We start from the raw sequence: 23,997 nt of genomic DNA, 5'->3' as shown, positions 1-23,997 counted from the left end.
AGTTTCCTAGAGCTGTCATAACACACCACTATGAAGAGAGTAGCAAAAATAAATAAATAAATAAATTATTCTTTCACAGTTCTGGAAGCTAGAAGTCCCAAATCAAGGTTGTCAAGGCCATGCTCCCTCTGAAGGCTCTAGACAAGAATCTTCTCTTGCCCCTTCCTAGCTTCCAGTGGTGGGGGGCAGTCCTCAGCATTTCCTGGCTTGTAGCTGAATCCCTGGGGCTCTGCCTGTCTTCACATGGCTATGTCCCCATCTGTGTCTATTTTCTCCTTTTTAAAAAAACACCAGTTATTGAATTAAAACCCACGTCAATTCACCACCATGTCACCTTCAGTAATAATTACAACTGAAAATATCTTAATTCCAAATAAGGTCACATTCTGATGTCCAGATGAACATGAATTTTGGGGAGGACACTATTCAACCCATATACATCAAGCACAGACTGGTTCATGGTGACTGTGCGTGGCCCCCACCAGGTCCTCTGCAGGGCACGCCTCCAGCCTACCTCAGGCTGGACTGCTGAGCTAAGGAAGGGTGGGAGGAGCAGCCTCACCCCTGCCTTGGATCCAGGCTTTCTGACCAACCCCACTCACTCCAGCTTCCCCTCCCTCCCACCTCTCTCGCAATCCGTGCTCTCTCATCGTGGTGGGATGACCTCCTTGCTGAGGAGAGGAGTCTCTCTCTAGGTGTGGGTTCCTGGACAGATTATCTGTTTGGCTGCCTTAAATCGTGTTCACAAAAGACCACAATTCCTTGCATGTATATGCACTCCTCAAAATTCACTTTCTATGAGATAGAAAACATCTATTTGCATTTTCTTCTCCTCCTCCCAACCCCCACGTATTTTGAAAAAAAAAAAAAAAGTTTTCATGCTACAGTGCAAACCATGCTCTTATTAACGTCGCCCTCCCTTGGAATGCTTTCCTGGCTTTCCACTTCTCCCCTGCCAAGCACACTTGACCTGTGGTATGTAAAGGTCACAACAGCCCTGATCAATCTCCTCTAGCAATCTCACTTGTTCAAAGTACATGGTGTTACAAGATTAGAGGGGTATGTGGAGGAGAACCCAGGGACCAGGGATAGAGAAGGATGATGCCAGGTGAGGAAAGAGGTAAAATCAGAAGGTCCATTGATAAGTTCTTGACCAGAGTGGAACTGCAGATTGGGTTTATGAAGCCAGGAAAAAAAAAAATCCTTGGGAAACACAGGAAGAGGAGCTTTTGAACACCTGAGAGTGAAGATTTAACGACCTAAAGACTAAACTCATGTAGATTAAAAACAAAAGTACTTTTCTTTGGGGAACTATGAGTTAATCTGGTGGTTTCTGGTGTCCTGATGATGGCAAGAAAATCTGAGACTAATATGATAACTGACAACCAGCTTTTTTTTTTTTAAGATTTTATTTTTTTTATTCATGAGAGACACACACACAGAGAGAGAGAGAGAGAGAGAGAGAGAGAGAGGCAGAGACACAGGCAGAGGGAGAAGCAGGCTCCATGCAGGGAGCCTGATGTGGGACTCGATCCCAGGTTTCCAGGATCATGCCCTGGGACAAAGGCGGCGCTAAACCGGGAAGCCACCCGGGCTGCCCCTGACAACCAGCCTTTAATCTTTGGAGGACATTTGCACAAAATACCATTCATTTGCCTAAGCAGCATTTAACACACTGGTAGAAGTCAAACTACACTGGCAGGTGAATGTTTTAGGATGCAAAGAATTTTTCATCTTGGGGCACCTGGCTGGTTCAGTTGGAAGAACATCAACTCTTTTTTTTTTTTTTTCAAAGATTTTATCCATTTATTCATGAGAGACACAGAGAGAGACAGGCAGAGACACAGGCAGAGGGAGAAGCAGGCTCCCTGCAGGGAACCCTATGCGGGGACCTGATCCTGGATCCTGGGACCACACCCTGAGCCAAAGGCAGATGCTCAACAGCTGAGCCACCCAGGCGTCTCCAAGCATACAACTCTTGATCTCAGAGTTGTGAGTTTGAGCCCCACGTTGGGTGTAAAGATTAAATAAATGAATGAATGAATGAATGAATAAATAAATAAATAAATAAATAAATAAATAAATAAATAAGAATTTTTCACCTTGGGCAATTACATTGGAATCACCTGGGGTCCAGAGTGAATTAGTCAAAGTTGAAGGCCAAGCATTACAGGGTTTTAAAAGTATCTTGGGGGATGCTCATGGGCAGCTATGGTTCAGAACTTTACTGGTGTTAAAAAGTCAGAGTTTTCAAAAGATCATTAGTACCTAGCACATTCCTAAGCAGAAAAATACAACTGCATCTGATATCGTATTGCCCCATCAATCTTCCTTGTACCAGGACTGAATGCCTTTCCCAGAGGCTACTTTTCAAAATGGCAAAACAAGAGTTTGGAAAGAATACATTTCTTCAACTCGGGTCTTTAGTTGTTACAGTAAACCTGCTGGACTTCTGGGATGAGAATGAGGACTCCGTGCCCCGCCCACAGCTCAAGTTGTCTTCATAAATTTCTCTTCCCATTTTAACCTGCCCACCTGCCCCTGGGCTTCATCATGGTCTTCTCATTCCTCCATCCCTTAGCTCCCTTACCCCACAAACACTGGTTGTGCCTACATTTCTGGTCTTGTATAAACAGCAAATAACGTAGATAACAAACCTCAATTCTTAAGTGGCATTCCATCAGTCAAAGAACACTCATTAAGCCTCTCTCCTGGCTAAAAAAAGTGAGTATAATATTTTAGCTAAGTGTGAGACTAAAATTAATCAAGGAATATGGATTGAGTGCTCAGAGGGACAAAGGGAAGAATGGAAAACATACAAAGAGTACAGTATGTAGATACTCAAGGATCTTACCATCTAGACCAGGGATTAGCAAACTATAGCCCATTGACCAAACTGGTCCCCTACCTGTTTCTGTAAATGGTTTCATTGGAACACAGCCATGCTTAATATATATATATATATATATATATATATATATATATATATATATATATATATATACAGTCTATGGCTGCTTTTATACTACTATGGTGTCGTTGAGTAGTTGTGACAGATCATCTGGCCTTCAAAACCTAAAATATTTACTATCTGGTTCTTTCTAGAAAAAGTTTGCCAATGTCGATCTAAATTAACATCATATATATTTATGGTATATATAAAACCATCCACACACCCATCCTCTTAGTAAATATTTATGTTGCACTTTACTAGGTCCTAGGGGATGCATTAGTGTGAAACAGAGACTGTTCCTACCCCAAGGAGGCCTACAGTCCACTGAACTGTCAATCCTAAGCAATAAATAAGCACCAAAGAGGTGTCCATGCAAAAGAGAAGAGAATGTCGAGGCTAGACAGAGCCGTAACTAGAATTACTGTGAACTATAGAGATGGATTCTAAGTTGAACAGGATGAAGAGAAAGGAGGGGAAGGCCTTGACAAAATTAGAGTGAAGAGGCAGGAATGTCTACTCCATGGATGAGGGTGGCAAGTGGCACCTGGGCTGGCTTCAGGTATACTGGGGAGCAGGGGAGGGAATGGCATGATTTGTTCACCATTTATCTTCTGTACTAGACTCAAAGTTTGATGAGAGCATGGACAATGTTTATGTTGTTCATCTCTACCTCTAGCATTATGCAACATGACTGCCATATAATAGCTGCTTGATGAATATTGTTTAAAGAATTAAATAGTAAATGGGGACACTTGGGTGGCTCAGTCGGTTAAGTGTCTGACTCTTGGTTTTGACTCATGTCATGATCTTAGGGTGGTGAGTTTGAGCTCCACATTGGGCTCTGTGCTCAGTGTGGAGTCTGCTTGAGATGTTCTGCGTCTCCCTCTCCCCCTACCCTTCCCTCCACTTGCACACTTTCTCTCCCTCTCAAATAAATAAATAAATAAAATATTTAAAAAATGAATTAAATAGTGGATGAATAAATGAGCATCTTGACTATCAAGTTAGATATTCTGTAAGCCAGTTAAGAATTTCAACCATGATAAAGAGTTCTCTGATCATATTTTGATACAAAAGAATGGATAGAAAAATGAGAAAGCTAGTGTTTATTGAACAACTACTACACAGCAAGAACTTTACAAGCGTAATATTATTCAATTCTCTCAGCAATCCTTTTATTTTGCAGATAAAGAAATTCAGTCTTGGAACAATTAAATACCTGGCTATGGTCAAACAGCCAGAAAATAGTAGAGCCAGAATTCAAACCCCATTCTTACTCTGTTATTCTCAGATCCAAGGCTATTGCACATGCGCATGCCTACTGGTCATTTTCATACCTTGCTCTGCAGACCTGGGGCTCCTCAGAGTCCCCGTAAGGACCATCTGACCAGTTCTGTAGCACAGAGGACTAAGAGCATGCAGACTGTCCACCCACTTTCAACCGAAGCAGTTCTTATATTTTCTACTTCATATGTGGAGCTTCCTGATTTCATCAAACAAATAGTTCTTGGGGAAACAAAAAAGAATAGAAACCATTGTACTGGACCATACTACTTCCTAAAATCAAGCCAGAAGTCATGGTTTCCAGCCTTCTGCCGTCACCAGTGTGCTATGGGATCATGGCCAGCCACTCCTCCTTCCTTCCGTTGTTACGCAAGAAACGTTGGGTGACGGTGCCAAAACCCTGTTGCATTTCTTGACTTTCCAGAGAGAACAAGGTTAAATGAAGAGCTCATTTAATGAAGGAAAATGCCCGGACCACCTTGAATAAAAGTCTAGATAAAGCTGTAATTCCATCAATGGCAGCAATTTAGAGGAGTGTGAACAGTTACCAGACAGAGTTCAGCTGGATGCCTTGGCTGACGTCTGCTCATAGCATCTAACATGGGAGTACGAAAAGCAAATAGGAGCCAATCTTTTGGCCTTCCCCGACATCAACCCGCACATGACATAATGCAGGGGCCTTGCTAAACAGTCCACAGAGGCACATTTACTTACCGATAGAGATGTAACACATGAATATACTGATTCTGGAAGAATTCATAACTGGAAACAATGCCACACTCCTCGATGGCTCGGCCATTCTTATACCAAGTTACCTCTGGCTTGGGTTGACCTGATAATGAAGACATAAGAATGTTCTTATTGGATTAAGTATTTTCAGAAAAAAAATCATAAAGCTATGAACAAGAATGGGTAATAAGCAATAGGGATGAGCATGATGAAGTATCTCGGTTGGGGAATGCCCTCTCCTGGATTCAAATGCATCACTCAATAAGCACTAACGAGCATGCTACATGCCTAAGATGATGTGATGCTGGGGTGGGGGTGAGGCATCCAAAATGAAGGATCCTCTCCCTAATCTCAAGGAGCTATTAAGAAAAATTATCTAAAACATGGATATGAGGCAAAAATGTGGATAGGATCTTCTTTCAGTGTCATAGGGGGACAAAGGTCCATCTAGAGGAATGTACTCTGTTTAATTCGAAGATTACTACTGATTAAAATTCCCAGATTTAGTGAAGCTACATGTAAACTGGTAAATTTTTATCCAGTGGAGATGTAAATGATCTCTGCCTGGCTGAAAAAAATAACTCTGTAAGTCATGGTTTATTGCCCTATAGGACATTAACCAGTATTTTACCTGGATCAGCAATCTTATCCTAACATTCTTTTATCAAGTTGCCCATAAATAAATAGTTCCTCAAATGTTCTTTGACCAGGACTTCCTACTTTCCGGTTCCCTCTCTACTTAAAGATTGAATGAAACCATTGAAATGTTCATTTCACATTTGCAGGGAAGTCGCTTGACCTTTGGAAAATTGTACTTTAACTGTAATGGCACAGAAGAGGGAAGAACGAAGTGCAGGAGCAAAATGCCATCTCCTAAGGATGAAGGAGTCCAGGATGTGTGTTTCCCAGGCTGGGTCTGTGCATACCTGGCTGGCGCCATCACAGACACTGCCCTACGCCTTCTCCCTCAGAAGGAGCCCATCGTGCCCTTGTGATCATTAACCAGATGTGATGCCAATGGACTCATCTGGCAAAACCCCAGATCACCTCTTGGGATTTTTCTACCCCATGTTACAGCCGAAGGAAGGTTTCCAGTGTGTCCCAGTGAGCTTTCCCCTTAGCCTCTGTTTCATTGAAAACATACCAAAATGTGCCATGTGATCAGAGGAAAAGCCCAATATTGAGAAACAAAACACTTTCTAGATCCATCCTTCTTGTGTTTCTGTTTAATTCATCACAGGATTTTTGGTGAGCGGCCCCAGAGATCACTACGGGAAGTGCTGGATGCGCTTCTGAGATCTGCACCATGGACAGGACCTGAGGGTGCTCAGAGGCCCTGCCTCTCTCCCCATGTCTTGTCTGATCTGGGGCCTCCCAGCCAGGCTACCTCTGTGCTAACTCCACCAATGTGCTTGGTGGCCACTGTGGCTATCACTCCTTGCCTCTCTCTCTTTAGGCAGGGGCCTGACTAATCGGTCCGCGGAACCAGGAGCAGACAGGCCTGCGTGCAAGGACACATCCTTCTTTACCAGTGGCTTGGTGGAGTCCCTTCCAGGCAAATGACTAAACCACCAAAAATGAGCTTCCCTGAAAAATCGTCAAGGATGCTGCTGATCATAATTCATTTCGGCTTGTTCTTAGCAGCTTTGCATCCCCCTAAAATCATCTAGTCAAATTTACTAGATTCCTTCCCAGGAAGTATCGAGTTGCTCCTATTTTTATGCATAGTTGTGTGTGGTTTTTTTTTTTTAAAGACGGTACCTAAGGTATGGGGAACTCATTCTAATCGCTTGGACCCCAGTTTTCTTATTCACACTGATCAGGGCTGGTTGATGCCCGCAGTTTCTTAATGGCTGACGGGTTTTTTCCTTCTGTGCAGTATAGATCTGAATAATCAGCCAGAAATGAGACTTACACAGGGAAGTGGTATCTTATACCTTGTGGGTGGTTTTCTTTTCTCCCTCCACTTGCTGGAAACCTCACCCGAAAATCCTCCCTTGTTTTTGAAGCCTACCTGCAGGTCACATATTGAGAGCCACCTCCAGAATGTTTCACAAGCATCCGGCTAATGGGTGTGGGGACTGGTAGGCAAGTTTCGTGTATGTCCCAACACTGGGGCTTCCTGAGGAGACATGGGAGCCCCAGTATGAAGGCTCAGTGTAGACTTGTGCCTGTCCCTCCTCTGAAGGTTCAATGATGGACAAACACCGAGAAAGATGGGGGCTTGGCTCTGGCCTCAAAGGAGCTAAGCGCACAGTCATACACTCCAGCACCCAGACCAGAGAAGAGATTTTATTACGACTTTGGCTAAGGAATCGTGGCCATTTCAGAAGCTGGCTCCTCTCCTCTTCCCTAGAAAAAGTGAGCTCAGGGGAGAAGAGTTTTCTAGGTACCCTCAGGGAAGACCACCGGTGCCTCTGTCTTTGAAGGAAGAGACATAATCCAAGAAAGAAAACCCACAAGGTACAAGATACTACTTCCCTACCCTACTATTTTGCTTCTACTATTTCCTTTTAATAATAAATCCTCCTTACTACTGGGGGTACCTATTAGGGGGCCAGGTCTGGGCTATTTACTCTCCAGTCCAGGGGGAGTTCCAGTCTCCTGCTTCTCTCCATTGGGCATCCTCAGCCTTGGTTTTGCCCTCTTTACTGTTGACTAGCACACCTGAAGAAGGCGAGCAGCGGGAGATGCATTTAGCCAGTTTGGGAATGTCAGGGAAAGAGTGAGGGAAGATTTCATCAAGTCATCTGAAGTAAAGTCAATCATCCCATTCCTACGTACACAGGAAATTAAGAGTGTATTATTTGAAAAAACAACCAGTGTGGGAATCGCCTAACCAAGAACCACAATGTGAAGTGAAAAGGATCATTAAAATATGGCCACAGGGATCTCTGGGTGGCACAGCGGTTTGGTGCCTGCCTTTGGCCCAGGGCGCGATCCTGGAGACCTGGGATCGAATCCCACGTCGGGCTCCCGGTGCATGGAGCCTGCATCTCCCTCTGCCTGTGTCTCTGCCTCTCTCTCTCTCTCTCTCTCTCTGTGTGTGTGACTATCATGAATAAATAAATAAAATATTAAAAAAAAATATGGCCAGGAAGCTACTTGAAGAAATTCTCCAGATTGGGGGAAAAAAATCATAGAGGATTTAGTTGTTCCACTGATCACTCAGACCACGCTAGCCAGGCCATGATGTTTTTAATAATGCCTTTGTGAGCCTAAAACCCTGGGCCCCAGGAAGATTGCAGAGGGTCATTAGCCACCGAGGGTTACCAGATATTATGCAGCGAAGCACGGCGTCTGACTTCTCAGGAACCTTCTGGGAAAGTAACGTAGATAAAAAACAAAGTGTGCGCCTCTGGGGCCCTCCCAAGTCTGTCATCCTTTCATGCCACGTGAATCTGAAAAACAAAAATCCCTGACATCACCATTTGTTGGGGGATTCCTCTGACTTTCCCGGGAGTGCTGGTGGTGGCTCTTGGGGAGAGAAGGAACGCAGCGTGTCCCTGGCTTGCGGAAGGCTGGGCGGTGGCCCTCGGCAGGTGGGCAGGTGGGCAGGTGGGCAGGTTGCAAGAAGCCCGTGGGCAGGTTTTCTCACCTGCGCAACGCCCGGCACTGGGACCAGATGCTTTGTCGTGGGGGCTGTGCTGTGCACTGTCGCATGCTTAGCAGCATCTGGCTTCCACCCACCAGACGCCGCAGCCCTCCCCCAAGTCGTGGCAATCAAAAATATCTGCAGACACTGCCAAGTTTCCCCAGGGAGGGCAGCCCCAGTACAGAAGCATGCACCCCAGTGGGTTGCAAGGCAGCTGGTCCCCAGACAGAGAGCACGGCTTTACCATCTCTCTTTTCTCTTTCTTTCTGTCCTTAAAGTCTTCTCATTGCACTCAAAAAGGGTGCAAGCCACGCTTGCGTCCAAATAAAGAGTTGATTAAATGCAAAGGAATCTCCAGGTGGGAGGTATTTTGAAATTGGGAAAGTACTGCTCCCTCTGAGCCCCCAGACGAGCGCCCCCAGGAGGGCGGGGGATGGGCTGGCAGTTTTGAGCAAGCCTGTATTCATTGATACTGGAAGGCTTTTAACACTTGATTAGTCACCAGGTGTGTAATTTCATTTCATTTCTTTTAAATTCCCTGAATGGTTATTAACACCTCCTACATCTTACCCATGTGGAATCTTACCCATGTGGAATCTCAGAGAAATTCGACAAGTTGCTCAAGGTCACACAGCCCAAGTGGCTGCTGTCCTGGGGTGCCCTTCATGGTTGTGTAGGCTGACACTGCTAGCGTGCAAGGTGTCCCCGGAGTTGCGCAGTGCACAACCCACACACCCCTAAGAAGCCAGGTCTGTCTGAACCCAGAGGACCCTATCCTCTCTTTCCTCCAGATACAGGCTAGCACCACTCTGCCAAAATGATCCTTTGGAGAGCCCCGCGCTTGTAAATAACATTTTGCTCTATCCAAACGGGAGGCTCCCACTCCTCTGGATGTTGGTGAACAGTTCCCATATGCTCAAAGCTCAGGAAAGGGAAAGCACATCCCACAGTGGGATACATTTAGCATGGATGGGGTGAGGCGCACTTTGACATGCAAACGGTGATTCTGGGGATGCTGAGCATCCAAAAGCAGGAGCGATCCAAGCTCTAGGCTGTATCTTAATGGTCACAACTGTATCATCGAAGGGGAAATCCCACTCCATATGGGTGGACCTTAACTATTTAGAACCAATTCCTCCAATGTGCAGGGCCTGGTTCAAGATGAAAATGAGGGGTTCGGGATCCCTGGGTGGCGCAGCGGTTTAGCGCCTGTCTTTGGCCCAGGGCGCGATCCTGGAGACCCGGAATCGAGTCCCACGTCGGGCTCCCGGTGCATGGAGCCTGCTTCTCCCTCTGCCTGTGTCTCTGCCCCTCTCTCTCTCTCTCTGTGACTACCATAAATAAATTAAAAAATTTAAAAAAAGAAAAGAAAAGAAAATGAGGGGTTCCTTGTTCAAAAATGATCGAGCTATTTGAGATGGCAACAACAGAGCCATAAACTGAGTGCTGGGGCCCTTCTGGGCATGGGGCCCTGTGCGAGGCTCACACTGTGGGATCCTGAGGCTGGCCCTGCCCGGTGGACACGGCCCCGAGAACATTCTGCTCACCAATGGCCACTAGTGCTTCCTCCCCTTTGAGGCCTTTCCTTCAGCATTTGGTGTTCCCAGGGCATTTCCTTAATCTTAAGGTGTTCTGTTTAGAAATAAGGTTAGTCCTTGAAAACAAAAAAGCACTCCCAACTGCTGCTTAGTGAAACACCCAAGCTCTCTGAGTATGGGGGTAAAAACAATTAATTTAGGAGAATGTACTTCCTTCCTTTCTTCAGGAGAATGTGTAGAAAGCAACTTTGTGCTTTGACCTGAGGTTCAGCTAACATACAGAACGGGGAGAGAGAGCTGTACAGCTGAAGAAATAGTAGGTTTGCATCAAAGAGGAAGGTAAGTGCTTAGGTCTGAGACAGAGCACAAGGGCAGGGAGAGAAGCCCACAGGGCTGCGGGGAACTGGGGCAAAGAAGATTGAGCCAGAGAAACGGAAAAGAGGATGTTAAGAAGTTTTGCTCTACATTTGTTAATTGGATCCTCTCGACACCCCTTAATCAAGACTTGAATTGCATTTCTGGTGATTTTAGGTTACAGGGCATTTTACTGGATTTATTTATTTGTTAAGATTTGTTTATTTATTTATTTGAAAGAGAGAGAAAGAAAGCTCACGCACAAGAGCTGGAGGGAGAGGGAGAGAGAATCCCAAGCAGACTCCCCACTTATTGATCTCACGACTTTGAGATCATGACAGCAGCTGAAACCCAGAGTCAGCTGCTTAACCAACTGAGCCACCCAGGTGCCCCAGTTATAGGACATTTTAAATGCAACCTGTAGAGATTGGGCCCCACAGGGTTCCTGATTAATAGGTATTATATTTAAAAGATCATAAGCACCTCTTAGTCTAGATAGTAAGTTAGTTGCACAGAACAGCAAGAAATTCTGTTGGCAAGATGTCAAACAGACACCTGCACTCCAGATTACATAATAAGTACATTTGTGGTTGATGGTTCCAATCAGTATAAAAAGGCCAGACTTGACCTGCATTATTATTTACTTAGCAGTCACAGAAATGTCTAATGGAAAAACTATCTCAACTAGGTTGAAAGAAATCTCAAAGACAAATAACTCCAAAGGGCAACTTTTATGGTAGCCACTTTGCACAAGGAAGTTTACAGAAGACTTGGTGTGTGTGGCTGAATTACTGTACGAATAGATGACTAAGCCAGAATGAGTGTGGGTCCCACGGTGCTCAGAAGCCAGGAAAAATGAATGGCAACGTGCTGTTCTTTCACTGCTGAAGAAATGTTCCCCACCCCACGTACTGTGCCTCCCCCCACCGAAAATACACACAGAAAGAAGCAGCTCTTCGGTTAATGTCAGTATTTGCTCATCCATTTCAGAGGTCTGAGCAGGTGATGAGAGCTAGAGCTATGGAATTGAGATAAAAGTTGATATTTCTCAGTATTATTGAACAAACATTGTTGGGGCTAAATGTAAGCAAAAGGCAGTAAGAATGGACTAAGTCCACTTTTAAATTTTTTACTGTATTTCAGAACTGAAAATGCAAGTTGTATTTGTGACCTCATCTGCTGTTTTAACTTAATATAAAATATAGAACAAGGGTTGGCAAACATATCAAAGTACAGCTTCAGAAAGAGAGAGGAAAGGAAAGAGGAAAGGAAAGGAAAGGAAAGGAAAGGAAAGGAAAGGAAAGGAAAGGAAAGGAAAGGAAAGGAAAGGAAAGGAGGAAGGAAGGAAATAAAAGAAAGAGAAAGAAAGAAGAAAGAAAGAAAGAAAGAAAGAAAGAAAGAAAGAAAGAAAGAAAGAAAGAAAAGAAGAAAAAGAAAGAAGGAAAGAAAGAAAAGGAAGAAAGAAAAAGAAAGAAAAGGAGAAGAAGAAAGCAGGAAAGGAAAAAGAAAGAAAGAAGAAGAAAGAAAGAAAGAAAGAAAGAGAAAAAAGAAAGAGAAAAAGAAAGAAAAAGAAAAAGGAAGGAAGGCAAGAGAAAGAGAGTGAGATTTAGAATCATCCTCCAAATAAAGATATTTGGAGTATTTATTACTGGTCTGGCAAATTTTCCAAAAATGAGAACCATGCAATTTTACGTATTTTATACACCAGGTAGCATATTGGTTGGACACAGCATGTAAGTAGGTTTTACAACTCAAGAAAAGCAGGGAGTAGGAGTCAGAGCTCTTAGTTCCAACGCATCCCTTTATTGTTTTTGAGCGGCAGCATGGCACAGGTGCTAGGAGATCCAGAGCCGGATACCCTGGCTTCACACGCTGGCGGCACTCCCTACCAGCATTGTCAAGAAGCGTGTCACGACCCCTCCGTGCCTCAGCTTCCTCATCTGTAAAATGAAGGCAAAACAGTGGTCTATACTTCCTAGGTTGTTATAAAGATTAAACGAGTTACTGCTTGCAAAGCACTTCGTACAGCACCTGGCACAAAAGTAGGAGCCCGATAAATGTTAGCACTAATTATTTTTTTAAATGCGGCTTTGATTGAAAACATTAGCCCATCTGACTGGCAGCAAGGCTGAGAGATATGCAACATTTTTTAACAGCTTTAGTGAGATAGAATTCACATGCCATATAATTCATTCATTTACAGTGTACAATTCAGCGGCTTTCAATATATTCAGAGTTGTGTGACCATCACCGCAATCAATTTTAGAATAGTCTCATTTCCCCAAAAAGAATCCCACACTCCTTAGCTTTCAAGTTCTCATCTTTCTGTCCCTTCACCCAAAGCTACACACACAGCCCCGAGCAACCACTAATCCACTTTCTGTTTCTGTGGATTTGCCTATCCTGGACATTTCAGATCAACAGGATCAAATGCTACGTGGTCCTTTGTGACTGGCTTCTTTCTCTTAGCGCGACATTTCCAAGGTCCATTTGTGCTGCATCATGGGTCAGTATTCACTCCTTTTTACACCATTCTTCAACCCTTCTTGGGAGCAACTGTCGGGGCACAAGACTGACTGCCCTGGCTCTCCACATTCCTAGGACACTTACTTAGATGATTGGGGGAGGGGGGAGTTAGCGGGGGGAAGGGCTCTAGAATCTGGAAAATTCTCCTGATCCAGGAAACATCACAGGACTGAGGACCGAACCCAGGCTTTGTCACTTGCAAGGGACATATCTACATCTGTCTCTGCCACTTACCTGGTCAAAGTTCTTCATCTGTAAAAGGAGATGATGCTAATGTTCTAAGGATTAGAATAATCCTTACATAAATGGCCTAACGAGAACCTGCCACATAATTGGTCTTCGAGGTGGTAATCAGTAGGCTTTAAGGAAAGACGTCACTTGGTTTCATCAATTTCCTTTCCTGCTGTGGGTTACCACAATAATTTTTTTAAGCAATACACCAATAGATGTCTAAAAATCTCTCCTCATGGAACATTCACCTGTAATAGTAATTTCAAGACATGACTCCTGCCATCCCCATTCCCAGGATCCACCCCTATGGATAGAAAGGGAAGAAAGGACATATCAAACGGCCAAGAAGAAGAGTTAGGGTGACACTGGGAACCTTATGTGTCATCTCTGACTCCTCCCCAGGTGACTGCTTCCTGACGGTGAAGTCCCACAGGTTACAACACTTACAAACATGCTATTTGACTCATAGAGACGGTTCAGTCACTGCCTGTCCCAGCCACGACTGTGCTGACTATAAAGGAGAGAGGACAGTTAAGTCAGGCTGTGGTTCATGTTTCGTGGCTTTTCTGAAGGTTAGACTCCTTGGAGACAGATTTATCATTCTCCGCTAAACGAGGACAACCAATATTGAATTACTGATATAAGCAGAGGGGGCTCTGGTGGTGTTCACAGACATGGAGAGGTAACATGTTAACTGGAAAGAGCACAAGATTTGCATGACTTTATTTTGTTTCTTTTAGCTGTGGGGTCCAGAACAAGTCATTTCCTTTAAAAAAAAAAATTGGCTTGCCTTTAATTATACAGATTCTAAATGCATAGGTTACATGTATTTGTAAAAACACATATAAAGGCAAAGTTTCCCTCATGCCTATCCCTCCATCTCAATACCTTCTCAAGAGGAAGGATTTGTGGGGCAGCCCAGGTGGCTCAGCAGTGTAGCACCACCTTCAGCCCAGGGCGTGATCCTGGAGACCCAGGATCGAGTCCCATGTCGGGCTCCCTGCATGGAGCCTGCTTCTCCCTCTGCCTGTGTCTCTGCCTCTCTGTGTGTCTCTCATGAATAAATAAATAAAATATTTTTTTTAAAAAGAGGAAAGATTTGCTGTACTTTCAGGCATTTTTCTATCCATGTATGTATATCAGCATCTAAATATGTATACATTTACATAACATTTATATTTTGTTATATCTATATACTTTCTATCCATTTATGTGTATCTCATATGTGTGTTTATATATAATTTTGTGGCATGCATGGCATTAAATTGTGTATACTTCCCAGGCAGTTGGCTTATCTTACTTAGTAATAACCGTTGGCTTGTTATGGATTGCCAATCCAATCCATTAAAGGCTACATCATTTTTTAAATGCTGCTCAATGATATCAATATTGCCTAGTATGGCAATACCAGGCTTAATCTGTGTGTTCTTGTGTTGATGACATTGAGCTAGGCTGGAGTTTTTTACACTTACAAGTGTGTCTCCAATAAAACTACATCCTGCTACATGCTTCCTTGGGCACATAAGTGGTTCTCCAGACTAAATATCAAGAAATGAAATTGCTGGATAAAAGAGCATTCACATATTCTATTTTGATAGATACTCCAAATGGGCAGGGCCCTTAACAGAATAGCAGAAGGATATGGTGATGAAGGGCCCGATTCCTGAGTTCAAGTCTTAGCTCTGCCACTTACTAGCGCACCTTTGCTCTGTCAAAGGTTCTTCATCTGTAAAACTATGATAATAGCAGTATCTACTTCATTTCGTTGTTAGGAAAACTAAGTGAGTATGTATAAAGCTCTTCTAAATGGTAGAGTAAGAACTCTGTAAGTGTTAGCTATCAGGAGCTTTGGGTTTTTTTGTTTTGTTTTTTTTAAAAGATTTCATTTATTTATTCATGAGAGACACAGGGAGAGAGAGAGGCAGAGACACAGGCAGAGGGAGAAGCAGGCTCCACGCAGGGAGCCTGACGTGGGACTCCATCCTGGGTCTCCAGGATCAGGCCCTGGGCTGAAGGCGGCGCTAAACCGCTGAGCCACCCAGGCTGCCCAGGAGCTTTGGGTTTAATATCAGTAAAATCACCAAAACATCTTCCTCTCAAATTAGAAAAGAGATAGGAGGTTATAGAATTCTTTGAATCATTAGAGCCCTCGATGGATGCCAAGTTTTATTTTGGCCAATCTGCCCCAATCACTCGGTGGCTTGGCTGCTGTCAGCAGGAAAGCTGCTGTCAACTGACAGGGTCAGGGAAATACTCTCATCCCACATGCAGATAATAGCTAACCAGCGCCTCTGGAGCTGGCAGGAAAGCCAGCTGTCGCCGTGCTTTCTCACTGGGGACAGGAGGGATTAGTTCTGATTACTCAACCTAATCCAAATGGCAATTGGTATCTGAGTTACTACAGATTTGGATGTCACATCTACTATCCCATGTTAGTTAGGGAAGCATACGCTCCCCAAAGATGGGGTCTGGGAATTTGGGATCTGGGAATTTGGGGAAGTGGGTGAGGAGGAGGCAAACCAGGTGGGGAGAGAGAAACAATTAACATGTTTTTGGTACCTTCTATGTGTCAGCCCCTAGGCTGGACACTTCGTAGACATCATCACTTTGAATCTCCACAGCAAAACTACCAAGGCAGGTGTTCTTTCCCATTTCATACATAATGACTTGACACTTTAAGGTAACTTTAAAAGCGTTGACATAACAAACTTAATTCCTCACTGCCTGCAAGGGACAGTGTTGATATTGCGTCCAGGTTTGTTGGAGCTCAAGCATTATTTTCTTTCTTGGGTGTGACTTTTGGGTTGTATGTGAGAAACAGAGGCAAAAAAATAAGCCCATGAAAAGATGCTCACTATCATTAGTCATTATGGAAATTCAAATTAATATAATGAATGAGATAGCATTTCACAATTACTGGAGTGGTTACAACATGATAGGCAACCAAGTGTGGGCAAGGATATGGAGAAAAATCCTCAAGCATGGCTGGTGGGAATATAAAACAGTACAGACACTTTGGAAGACAGTTTGGCAGTTTCCAAAAAAAGATAAGCATGAATTTACCAAAAGTATCTCACCACGAGAAATGAAAACAAATATTCACACAAAGACTTGCGCACAAATATTAACAGGATTATTCATAATAACCTAAAATTGGAAATAACCTAAATTTCCATTGGAAACAATCTAAATGCCCACTGGAAAAACCTAGTGAACAGATAGACAAATAGGGTATAGCCACACCATAGAATACTATGGAGAAATAAAAAGGAAAAAACGTGGATACACAGTACAATATGGATGAACTCCAAAAAAATTCCAGTGAAAGAAGCCAGACACAAGAGACCACATACCGTAAGATTCTGTTTATATGAGATATCCAAAAGAAGTTATAAAGACCAAAAGTAGATTAGTAGTTGCTGGAGATGGAGGCAGCGGGAGAACACTGATTAATAATAAATGTGCATGGGGGCACCTGAGTGACTCTGTCAGTTAAGCACCCAACTCTTGATCTCAACTCAGGTCTTGATCTTGGGGTCATAAGATGGGACCCTGTGTTGAGCTCAATGCTGGGTGTGGAGCCTACTTTAAAAAAATAGTAATAATAATAATAATAAGTGTCCATGAGGGATCTTTTTGGGGTGATGAAAATGTTCTAAAACTGATCTATGATGACGGTTGTACGACTTGATAAATTTACTTCAAACATCATTGAATTGAAGACTTAGAAGAGGTGAATTATAATTGCGGGATGGGTGAGAAAAAAGGAAAAGGTGAATTATACAAAATGCAATATATGTCTCAATAAAGTTAATTTTTTAAAGATTTTATTTACTTATTCATGAGAGACACACAGAGAGAGAAGCAGAGAGACGGGCAGAGGGAGAAGCAGGCTCCCTGAGGGGAGCCCGATGCGGGACTTGATCCCAGGACCCCAGGATCACAACCTGAGCCAAAGGCAGATGTTCAACCACTGAGCCACCCAGGTGCCCCAATAAAGCTAATTTCCGAAATAGAAGCAAGGAGACAAACATGTCATAAGCACATATTGCAGTCATTGCAGTCTTACCTGTGATAGCAAAAGACTGGAAGCAACCAAAATCTCCACAGGTAGGAATATGGTTACAGTTTATCTGTTGAATGGATTTTCTATTTTTAACAGCAATGGGCATTAAAAATGAATAAGGAATTTCTGTATGTATTGATATGAAATAATCTCCAAGATATATTGTTCAGCGAAATAAAATATAGAAGAGTGGAGAGCAGCTATCACTTGTATAGGCAAAACAAGAAGAATATTCTGATACGCTTATCCATACACACAATGATTCTAAAACCTCTCAAGACACTGGTACCATGGTTGTCTCTGGATGGAGGCCCAAGTATCTAAGGAAGGGGAGTGGGAAGCCTGTTAAAAACAGTGATTGGGACGTCGGGGTGGCTCAGTGGTTGAGCATCTGCCTTCAGCTCAGGTCATGATCCTGGGGTCCTGGGATCGAGTCCCACATCGGGCTCCCTGCATGGAGCCTGCTTCTCCCTCTGCCTGTGTCTCTGCCTCTCTCTCTCTCTGTGCGTGTGTGTGTGTGTGTGTCTCATGAGTAAATAAATAAAATCTTTTTAAAAAGAAAAGAAAAAAGAAAAATGCCCCTGAAACTGGCAGCTTAAGTGACTTTTCCAAGGTCCTACAGCTTATGAATGGCAGAGTCCATAATTCTTGATTCTAATTTTCAACTTACTATGTTGAGAGGACATATTCCTCTACTGGGCTTATCCCTGTCTTCTCTCCGGGCAAAGACAGGGTAGAAAGGAAAGATCACGATGCTATCAACATACAGAGCAGGACTGTACTGTTAATGAGACCAACTGCCATGGACTAACTGGCTAACATCACTTTGGTTGGAGGTTGAACATGGGGGGCCGAAGGCTGTGTCCCATGGAGGCATGTGTCATCACAGTCCTCACTGTGTTGTGAAGAAATCCTCTCTCTCGTTCCTCTTCCTCTTGTCCTCTGCTTTCTCCTAGGCTCCCTGGGTCGCTCTTTGGAGAGAATGTCTATTTTTATTTTATTTTATTTATTTATTTATTTATTTATTTATTTATTTATTTATGTATTTATAGAATGTCTATTTTAAATTGGACCAAAATGTGTGCAATGTCAGGCATCTGTAGACAGGGGAGCACCTGGGGAAAGTTCTCCTCCCTTCTGTCCCCTCCCGGCCTGGGATGGGAGCTGGGGCTGCTACGGAGAGTGCCAGTGTCACCTCGGCCACCTTCATCCGCCATCCTTCTCCCAGCCAGTCAGGGGGCCTTGGGAGAAAATGTTGTGGTTTTGCCTCCACTTGCCTTGTTTTCTGAAGAATTATTTTTATCATTCATTATCGAGCTGTTTTTAGTAAAGTGTGCCTAAGAGATAAGGAGCACCACCCCCAAGGAAAGCAGGGGAGTAGCACTGTACCATGCGTTCACTGCAGTCACACACAGGACCCTTCTACAGGAGATTTTTTTTAAACTTGTTTGGGCTGCAGTTTAAAGCAGGCCCGGGGATCCCTGGGTGGCTCAGTGGTTTAGTGCCTGCCTTCAGCTCAGGGCGTGATCCTGGGGTCCCAGGATCGAGTCCTGCATCGGGCTCCCTGCATGGAGCCTGCTTCTCCCTCTGCCTGTGTCTCTGTCTCTCTGTCTCTGTGTGTGTGTGTGTGTGTGTGTGTGTGTGTGTCTCTCGTGAATAAATAAATAAAATCTTCAAAAAAAAAAAAAAATCCCAGACCTCCTTGACTGGCCAAGTTTCCCAGTCGTCCTAACTGCATTCCCCACATTCCTCTCCCATCATCACTCCACCTGGACCTCAAGGATGGGTGCGACCTCAGCCTTCCTGCTTCCTGGGCCCTGATTGGTCCAGATTGGTCCTCCCTGGCCCAGGGCGCCTGAAATTCCCACCCCTGGCCCTCCACTCCACAACTCTGTGTGGGACACGCCTTCTCCAAGCTGCCCTTCGTGTTTCGTTTTGCTCAGTGTTGTATCCTTTACACAGAAAGACCATCTTCCATCTGGTTCTTCCATTCAAGTCCCACTAGTTTTCAAACCCCAGCTAAAGGGCTAAATTGTCCTTGAAGCCTCCTCTGAGAGCCTTAGGGTGGGAGGAAAAAAGAGCCTCCTCCCCAAATGGTGGACCACTCACTTCCGTGCGCCCTGCCTACACTCAGTGTCCCCCACAGACATACTCCACTGTGAGAGGTTTGCCTGCAAGACGACTCCTGGGTTTATCTTTTGTGTTCTCCCCAGTTCTAGCATATTGTGACTGGGCCTGCCACACATCTTTTGAAAAGTAGGCAAGTTTAGTGATTGAAAGGATCAACGCAAATAGGGTTTCCCCAGAAATTACAGGCCCAAGAAACAGCTAAAGCAGTGACCCTCAGGTGTGGTCCCTGGACCACGCCATCCATCCGCATCACCTGAGGACTTGTCCGAAATGCAAATTCTCCGGACCTTCAGAGGCAGAAACTCTAGGGGTGGGACCCAGGAGCCTGTATTTTAACAAGCTTTCTGATTCTGTTGCGCTTTAAAGTTTGAGAACCACTGGACTAGAAGAAAAATCTCCAACTACTGACTGAGGAGCAAATGAGCCTGGTTATCCAAGAGCAGGAGTGAAGACCAAGTGAAGATAGAGGTGAGTTGTGGGTCTTTTTCCTCTTTTGCAAGTTGGGCATTTATTCTTTGATTTTTACCAACCCTAAGATGACATGCTTACTGTCTCCCAAGTTCCTTTACATTTCTGAATGTCTAGATTTCCTTTTTGGCAGAAAAGAACAACAAGTTTCCTTGTGAACCTGTCAGTAGCTCAAGCAAAGGATTTATCAAGCTACTCTGATGTGCCTGGGCAGAAGCTGTGCCGTAGCTCAGTCAAGACAGTGCAATAATAAAGATGTGGCTAGCATTCTTTGGACCTGTCCCATGAGGCCTACTCATGACTCTTGTCTGCTCCATCCCTCTATGCCTGACTTATCCTCACTCCAGAACGAGGAAGCACCCTGTTCATAATGCGCTTTCATCACTGACCTCGAAATTCCAGCCATGGCTCTTGAAATGTCCATCTAGCTGCTGTCTCCGCTGAGCCCCCCATGGCTAGCCCATTTCAGAGTGTTCTCACATGTCCTCACTCCACTAGGCCTCTGTCCAAGCAAAAAGGTGCCCCTAGAAAGTTTGAGGAAAGACTGGACCTGTGCCTTAATTTTCATAATAATCACAGAGATATCACTTCATATGTATAGATTTATACCTTTACTTTCCATTCTTATGGATTATGAGAACTCATATTTAAATATGGCACTGATATATATTAAAAAGTATCCTATGATGTTGATAAATCCCTACCTGTACAGGTAATAAATATACCATCAACCATCTTCAAACAAAAAATAGTTTTTCTCATTTATTGCAGGCACATTCTAAAATATAATCTTTTTTTGTTTGTTTTGCTCTCAAACACTTTATTTTTAAGTACAGAAGTTTCCTCAAAAAATCTAATTTTCTTTTTTTTTTTAAAGATTTTTATTTATGCGTGAGAGAGAGAGAGAGAGAGCACATGAGTGTGGGGAGGTTTAAGGGAGAAGCAGGCTCTCTGCTGAGCAGGGAGCTGGAGGTGGGACTCAATCCCAGGACCCTGAGATTATGGCCTGACCTGAAGGCAGATGCTTAACCAACTGAGCCACTCAGGCACCCAAAAAATCTAATTTTCTACGTTATTTTGGTTTAATCATTGTATTGATGTCAAAAATGTGTTAACTTCCACCACTTTAATAGTTTCTATTGTAAAAGCATTTAGAAGTTTTAGCAAAAAAGAGAGAGAGAAGTTTTTAAATTAACCAAGGAGAAGAACTGGCCTTTGGGGAGAAGCTAGGATGTTACATATACTTTAGGTATATTTATTCATGTCCCCATCACTCCAGTCAGAGTGGATGTTGCTATCTTCATTTCACAGATGAGAACATTGGAGTTCAAACAGGCTGAAAAACTGTGCTAGACTCAGAATTTGACTGGAAATCTGACTCCAGAGCCTGTGCTTTACTCCTCAGCATCCCCGGCCCCCCACTACCTTCTACCCACATTAGAATGTCCACCGCTTCCTCCTTGCTTAGGCTGATATCTACATGTAGGTGTGCATGGGGCGCTTAAAAACAAATTAGATTGGGACAGGGGAGATTTTTGCCTGTGACAGACACAAGAATCCACATGACCTAAAAGCCTTCCCCAGAAAGTGAGTGTTTTGCAAAAACTCCAAAAGGACGATGACATTTGGCAGCAAATCTGTTTCAATTTGTTTTAAATCCTGATTTCCAAGATCTGAATGTGCTAATGGACCATCAGTGCCTGTTGATACAGGATTTGTCAATTTGTTGATTCAGAACAACATCCTGGATTTTGGTACATAAGTCTCACAGCAAAGAAGTTCTTTCAATTTACCCTTAGCTGGCTGGCATGCTGTTAAAAAAAAAAAAAAAAAAAAAAAAAAATCTCTTACCTTTCCTGGTCACTTAAGCTTCCAAAATTAAGGATAACTATACTTAAGGAAAAGACTGGGGAAGGGAAATATTAGAGCAGAAGCAGCTCTAAATGCTGTTCTTGCTTTTATCTATTTTTAAATGATTGCCAGATGTCTGTAACTGACACCCTTAATCGGTGGTTTTAAAGTTTGAATGTGTTCATCAAAATGCAATGTGACAGTGGGGCCATTTTATCGATGGATTTTTTTTGATTGACTTCTTGCCTTAAATTTTTAAAGAATCTATTTAACAACTTGAGTACAACATCCTGCCTATGGTTAACGAAACTGCATTATACACTTTAAAATTCGAGAGGTTAGATGTCAAGCGTTCTTACCTCAGTTTTTTTTAAAAAGGGAGGGGGAAAGGAGAGGAAAGCAAATCTATTTAATGACTTGATGAATGTCTCCATCAGCCATTTTGAAATGCCTGATAGCTTTTCAGCAATTTGCATTCTGGGTGTCAGACAAGATACTGCTGTGTCCATCCAGAAAGTGGGGATTTTCAATCATTCATATAATCTAAGCAATAACTTTTGACTAAAATACTCAAATATTTCAGACAGAAGGATCTGGGGCTGAGTTACCAGGATGATCACTCCAATTTTTCATGTTACTTTGCAAAACCTTTGCAGATCACTCCTTCGAGTCATCCTGTGTGTGTGTTTTAATTGCTGAGATAGAAAGTGTCTATTTTAATTACTGCTGGGCCCAAATAAACAGACATGAAAAATAATCATTTCCCAAGAGGGTCTGAACGGACCTAAACTACAAATGGTAATTTGGCTACTTTAAAGCCTATAGAGTCAAATGTGCCAGATGGCCCCTACTTGTTCCGTCCTGTTCTGTATCATCAGGAAACCATCTGCTCTGTTCCTTATTGCAAAAATGCAAACAACTACATATTTAAAGCACAGCCATTCCTTATGTAAAAACCAAAGTCTGGATACTTACTTTTCAGTATTTTTTGTCCAAGAGACGTGATAGGAGGGCTGGCTCGGCTGTGGGCTCCCCGGGCTGTGTTGGGAGGTATTGATTGGGTGTCCCTGCTCCTGGGACTGGGCATTCAGAAGAGTTACAGGGTTCAGGGTCTTATCCACGTTCAAGTCAAAGCACAGTTGGGTCTGTTTCCAGAAAAGCTCCTATCCTCCTAAGAGGGAAAATTCTGTGCCCAGGGACGTTCTGGAAGAAGACATTTTTTCCCTGCCCTTGAATAAACTAGGTCATTGCTGAAGCTGGAGAATATTTTTTAGCATCACTGTGATGAAACTTGAGGGCTGTTTCTGCAGTAGGTGTGACACTTGTTGACGCCGCCGGGGAGGCCCTGGCAAAGGGACCTGGTGAAATGCAGCTCCAGCGAGCTGACGAAACACAGACGAGCTGTCCCCGAGGCCTGGGACACCGAGCACTGCTCTGCAAGATTGTGCAGGCCCTCAGCTTTAGTGGCTTGCCTCCTAGAAAAGCAGAATCTTGCTGTCTGATAAAGTCTCTGGGGCCGGAGTGACACCGGCAGTTCTCAGACCAAGAATACCAGGCATAGGAAACCTGTGCAGGGGGTGGTGGGGGTGAAGGGGAGGTGAAAAAAAGAGGCATTATGCTGTTCGTTTAGAACTGGTATTACAGTTGTTCTCTGAAGTTCTCTGAGAAACGCAGAAGCCACAGCAAGCAGGATCCACCCTCCTCCCTCCACCCCTAGCGGTCCTCCCCACACCCTCCCCTCCCACCCTGTCTCTCTCTCTCTCTCACACACACACACACACTCACACACACATTCTCTCTCTTCCTATTTCTGACTACAGTAGTAAGAAGAGAAGAGAGGAAGAACACAAGAAAACCATAGGAAAAAAAAAAACGCCACGTATCTGTCAAATTGTCAAGAATTGCTCTTGTTACATACCAAGTAGAATTTGTAATGTGGGCATTTCTTTTATTGAACTGTGTCCAAATCCAAGACAGAAGATAAACAAAATCCAGGAGTATTTTCTCTGGAACTACTTTGTCTCTCCGGAAAAGTATGTGCCATACCTGGAAACTGACAGCTTGGAGAGAAACTTCTTAGGACACTCACAGAGGTGGCTAAAATTAGCAGCTCTGAGTGAGTGACTTTGAAGGGGACATAACTGGATACACTCACTCTGTGCTGGGCAGTACAATCCTCAAAAGCAGACTGTGCTTGCATAGAGCAGTGTGTGCATCACCATACCTGGATGGAATGAAATTTTTCACAAGATGAAAAAGTCATCACCTAAAG

General features: G+C 43.6%; 1 protein-coding gene across 5 annotated transcripts in view; it reads right to left on the bottom strand.

Annotated features, from left to right (window-relative positions):
- Positions 1 to 23,269, bottom strand: part of ALPK2 (alpha kinase 2) — a 115,657-nt gene extending 92,388 nt beyond the window's left edge. For 2 of the 5 annotated variants that reach the window (XM_072822321.1, XM_072822363.1), the window contains exons 1-3: positions 22,701 to 23,269; positions 8,240 to 8,367; positions 4,952 to 5,069 (exon numbers count right to left, since the gene is read on the bottom strand). In XM_072822321.1, coding sequence (XP_072678422.1) covers positions 4,952 to 5,069; positions 8,240 to 8,348 — 227 coding nt within the window. In that variant the 5' untranslated portion in view covers positions 8,349 to 8,367; positions 22,701 to 23,269. Of the gene's footprint in view, positions 1 to 4,951; positions 5,070 to 8,239; positions 8,368 to 12,342; positions 12,394 to 13,213; positions 13,339 to 17,279; positions 17,344 to 22,700 lie in introns of those variants that run through there. The other 3 variants (XM_072822337.1, XM_072822327.1, XM_072822347.1) reach the window with 3 other exon arrangements.
- Between the last annotated feature and the right edge of the window lie 728 nt (positions 23,270 to 23,997).

This window comes from Canis lupus, chromosome 1 (assembly GCF_048164855.1).
Source record: "Canis lupus baileyi chromosome 1, mCanLup2.hap1, whole genome shotgun sequence".
Classification (NCBI taxonomy): Eukaryota; Metazoa; Chordata; class Mammalia; order Carnivora; family Canidae; genus Canis; species Canis lupus.
This window is presented reverse-complemented; position numbering and strand designations above follow the sequence as displayed.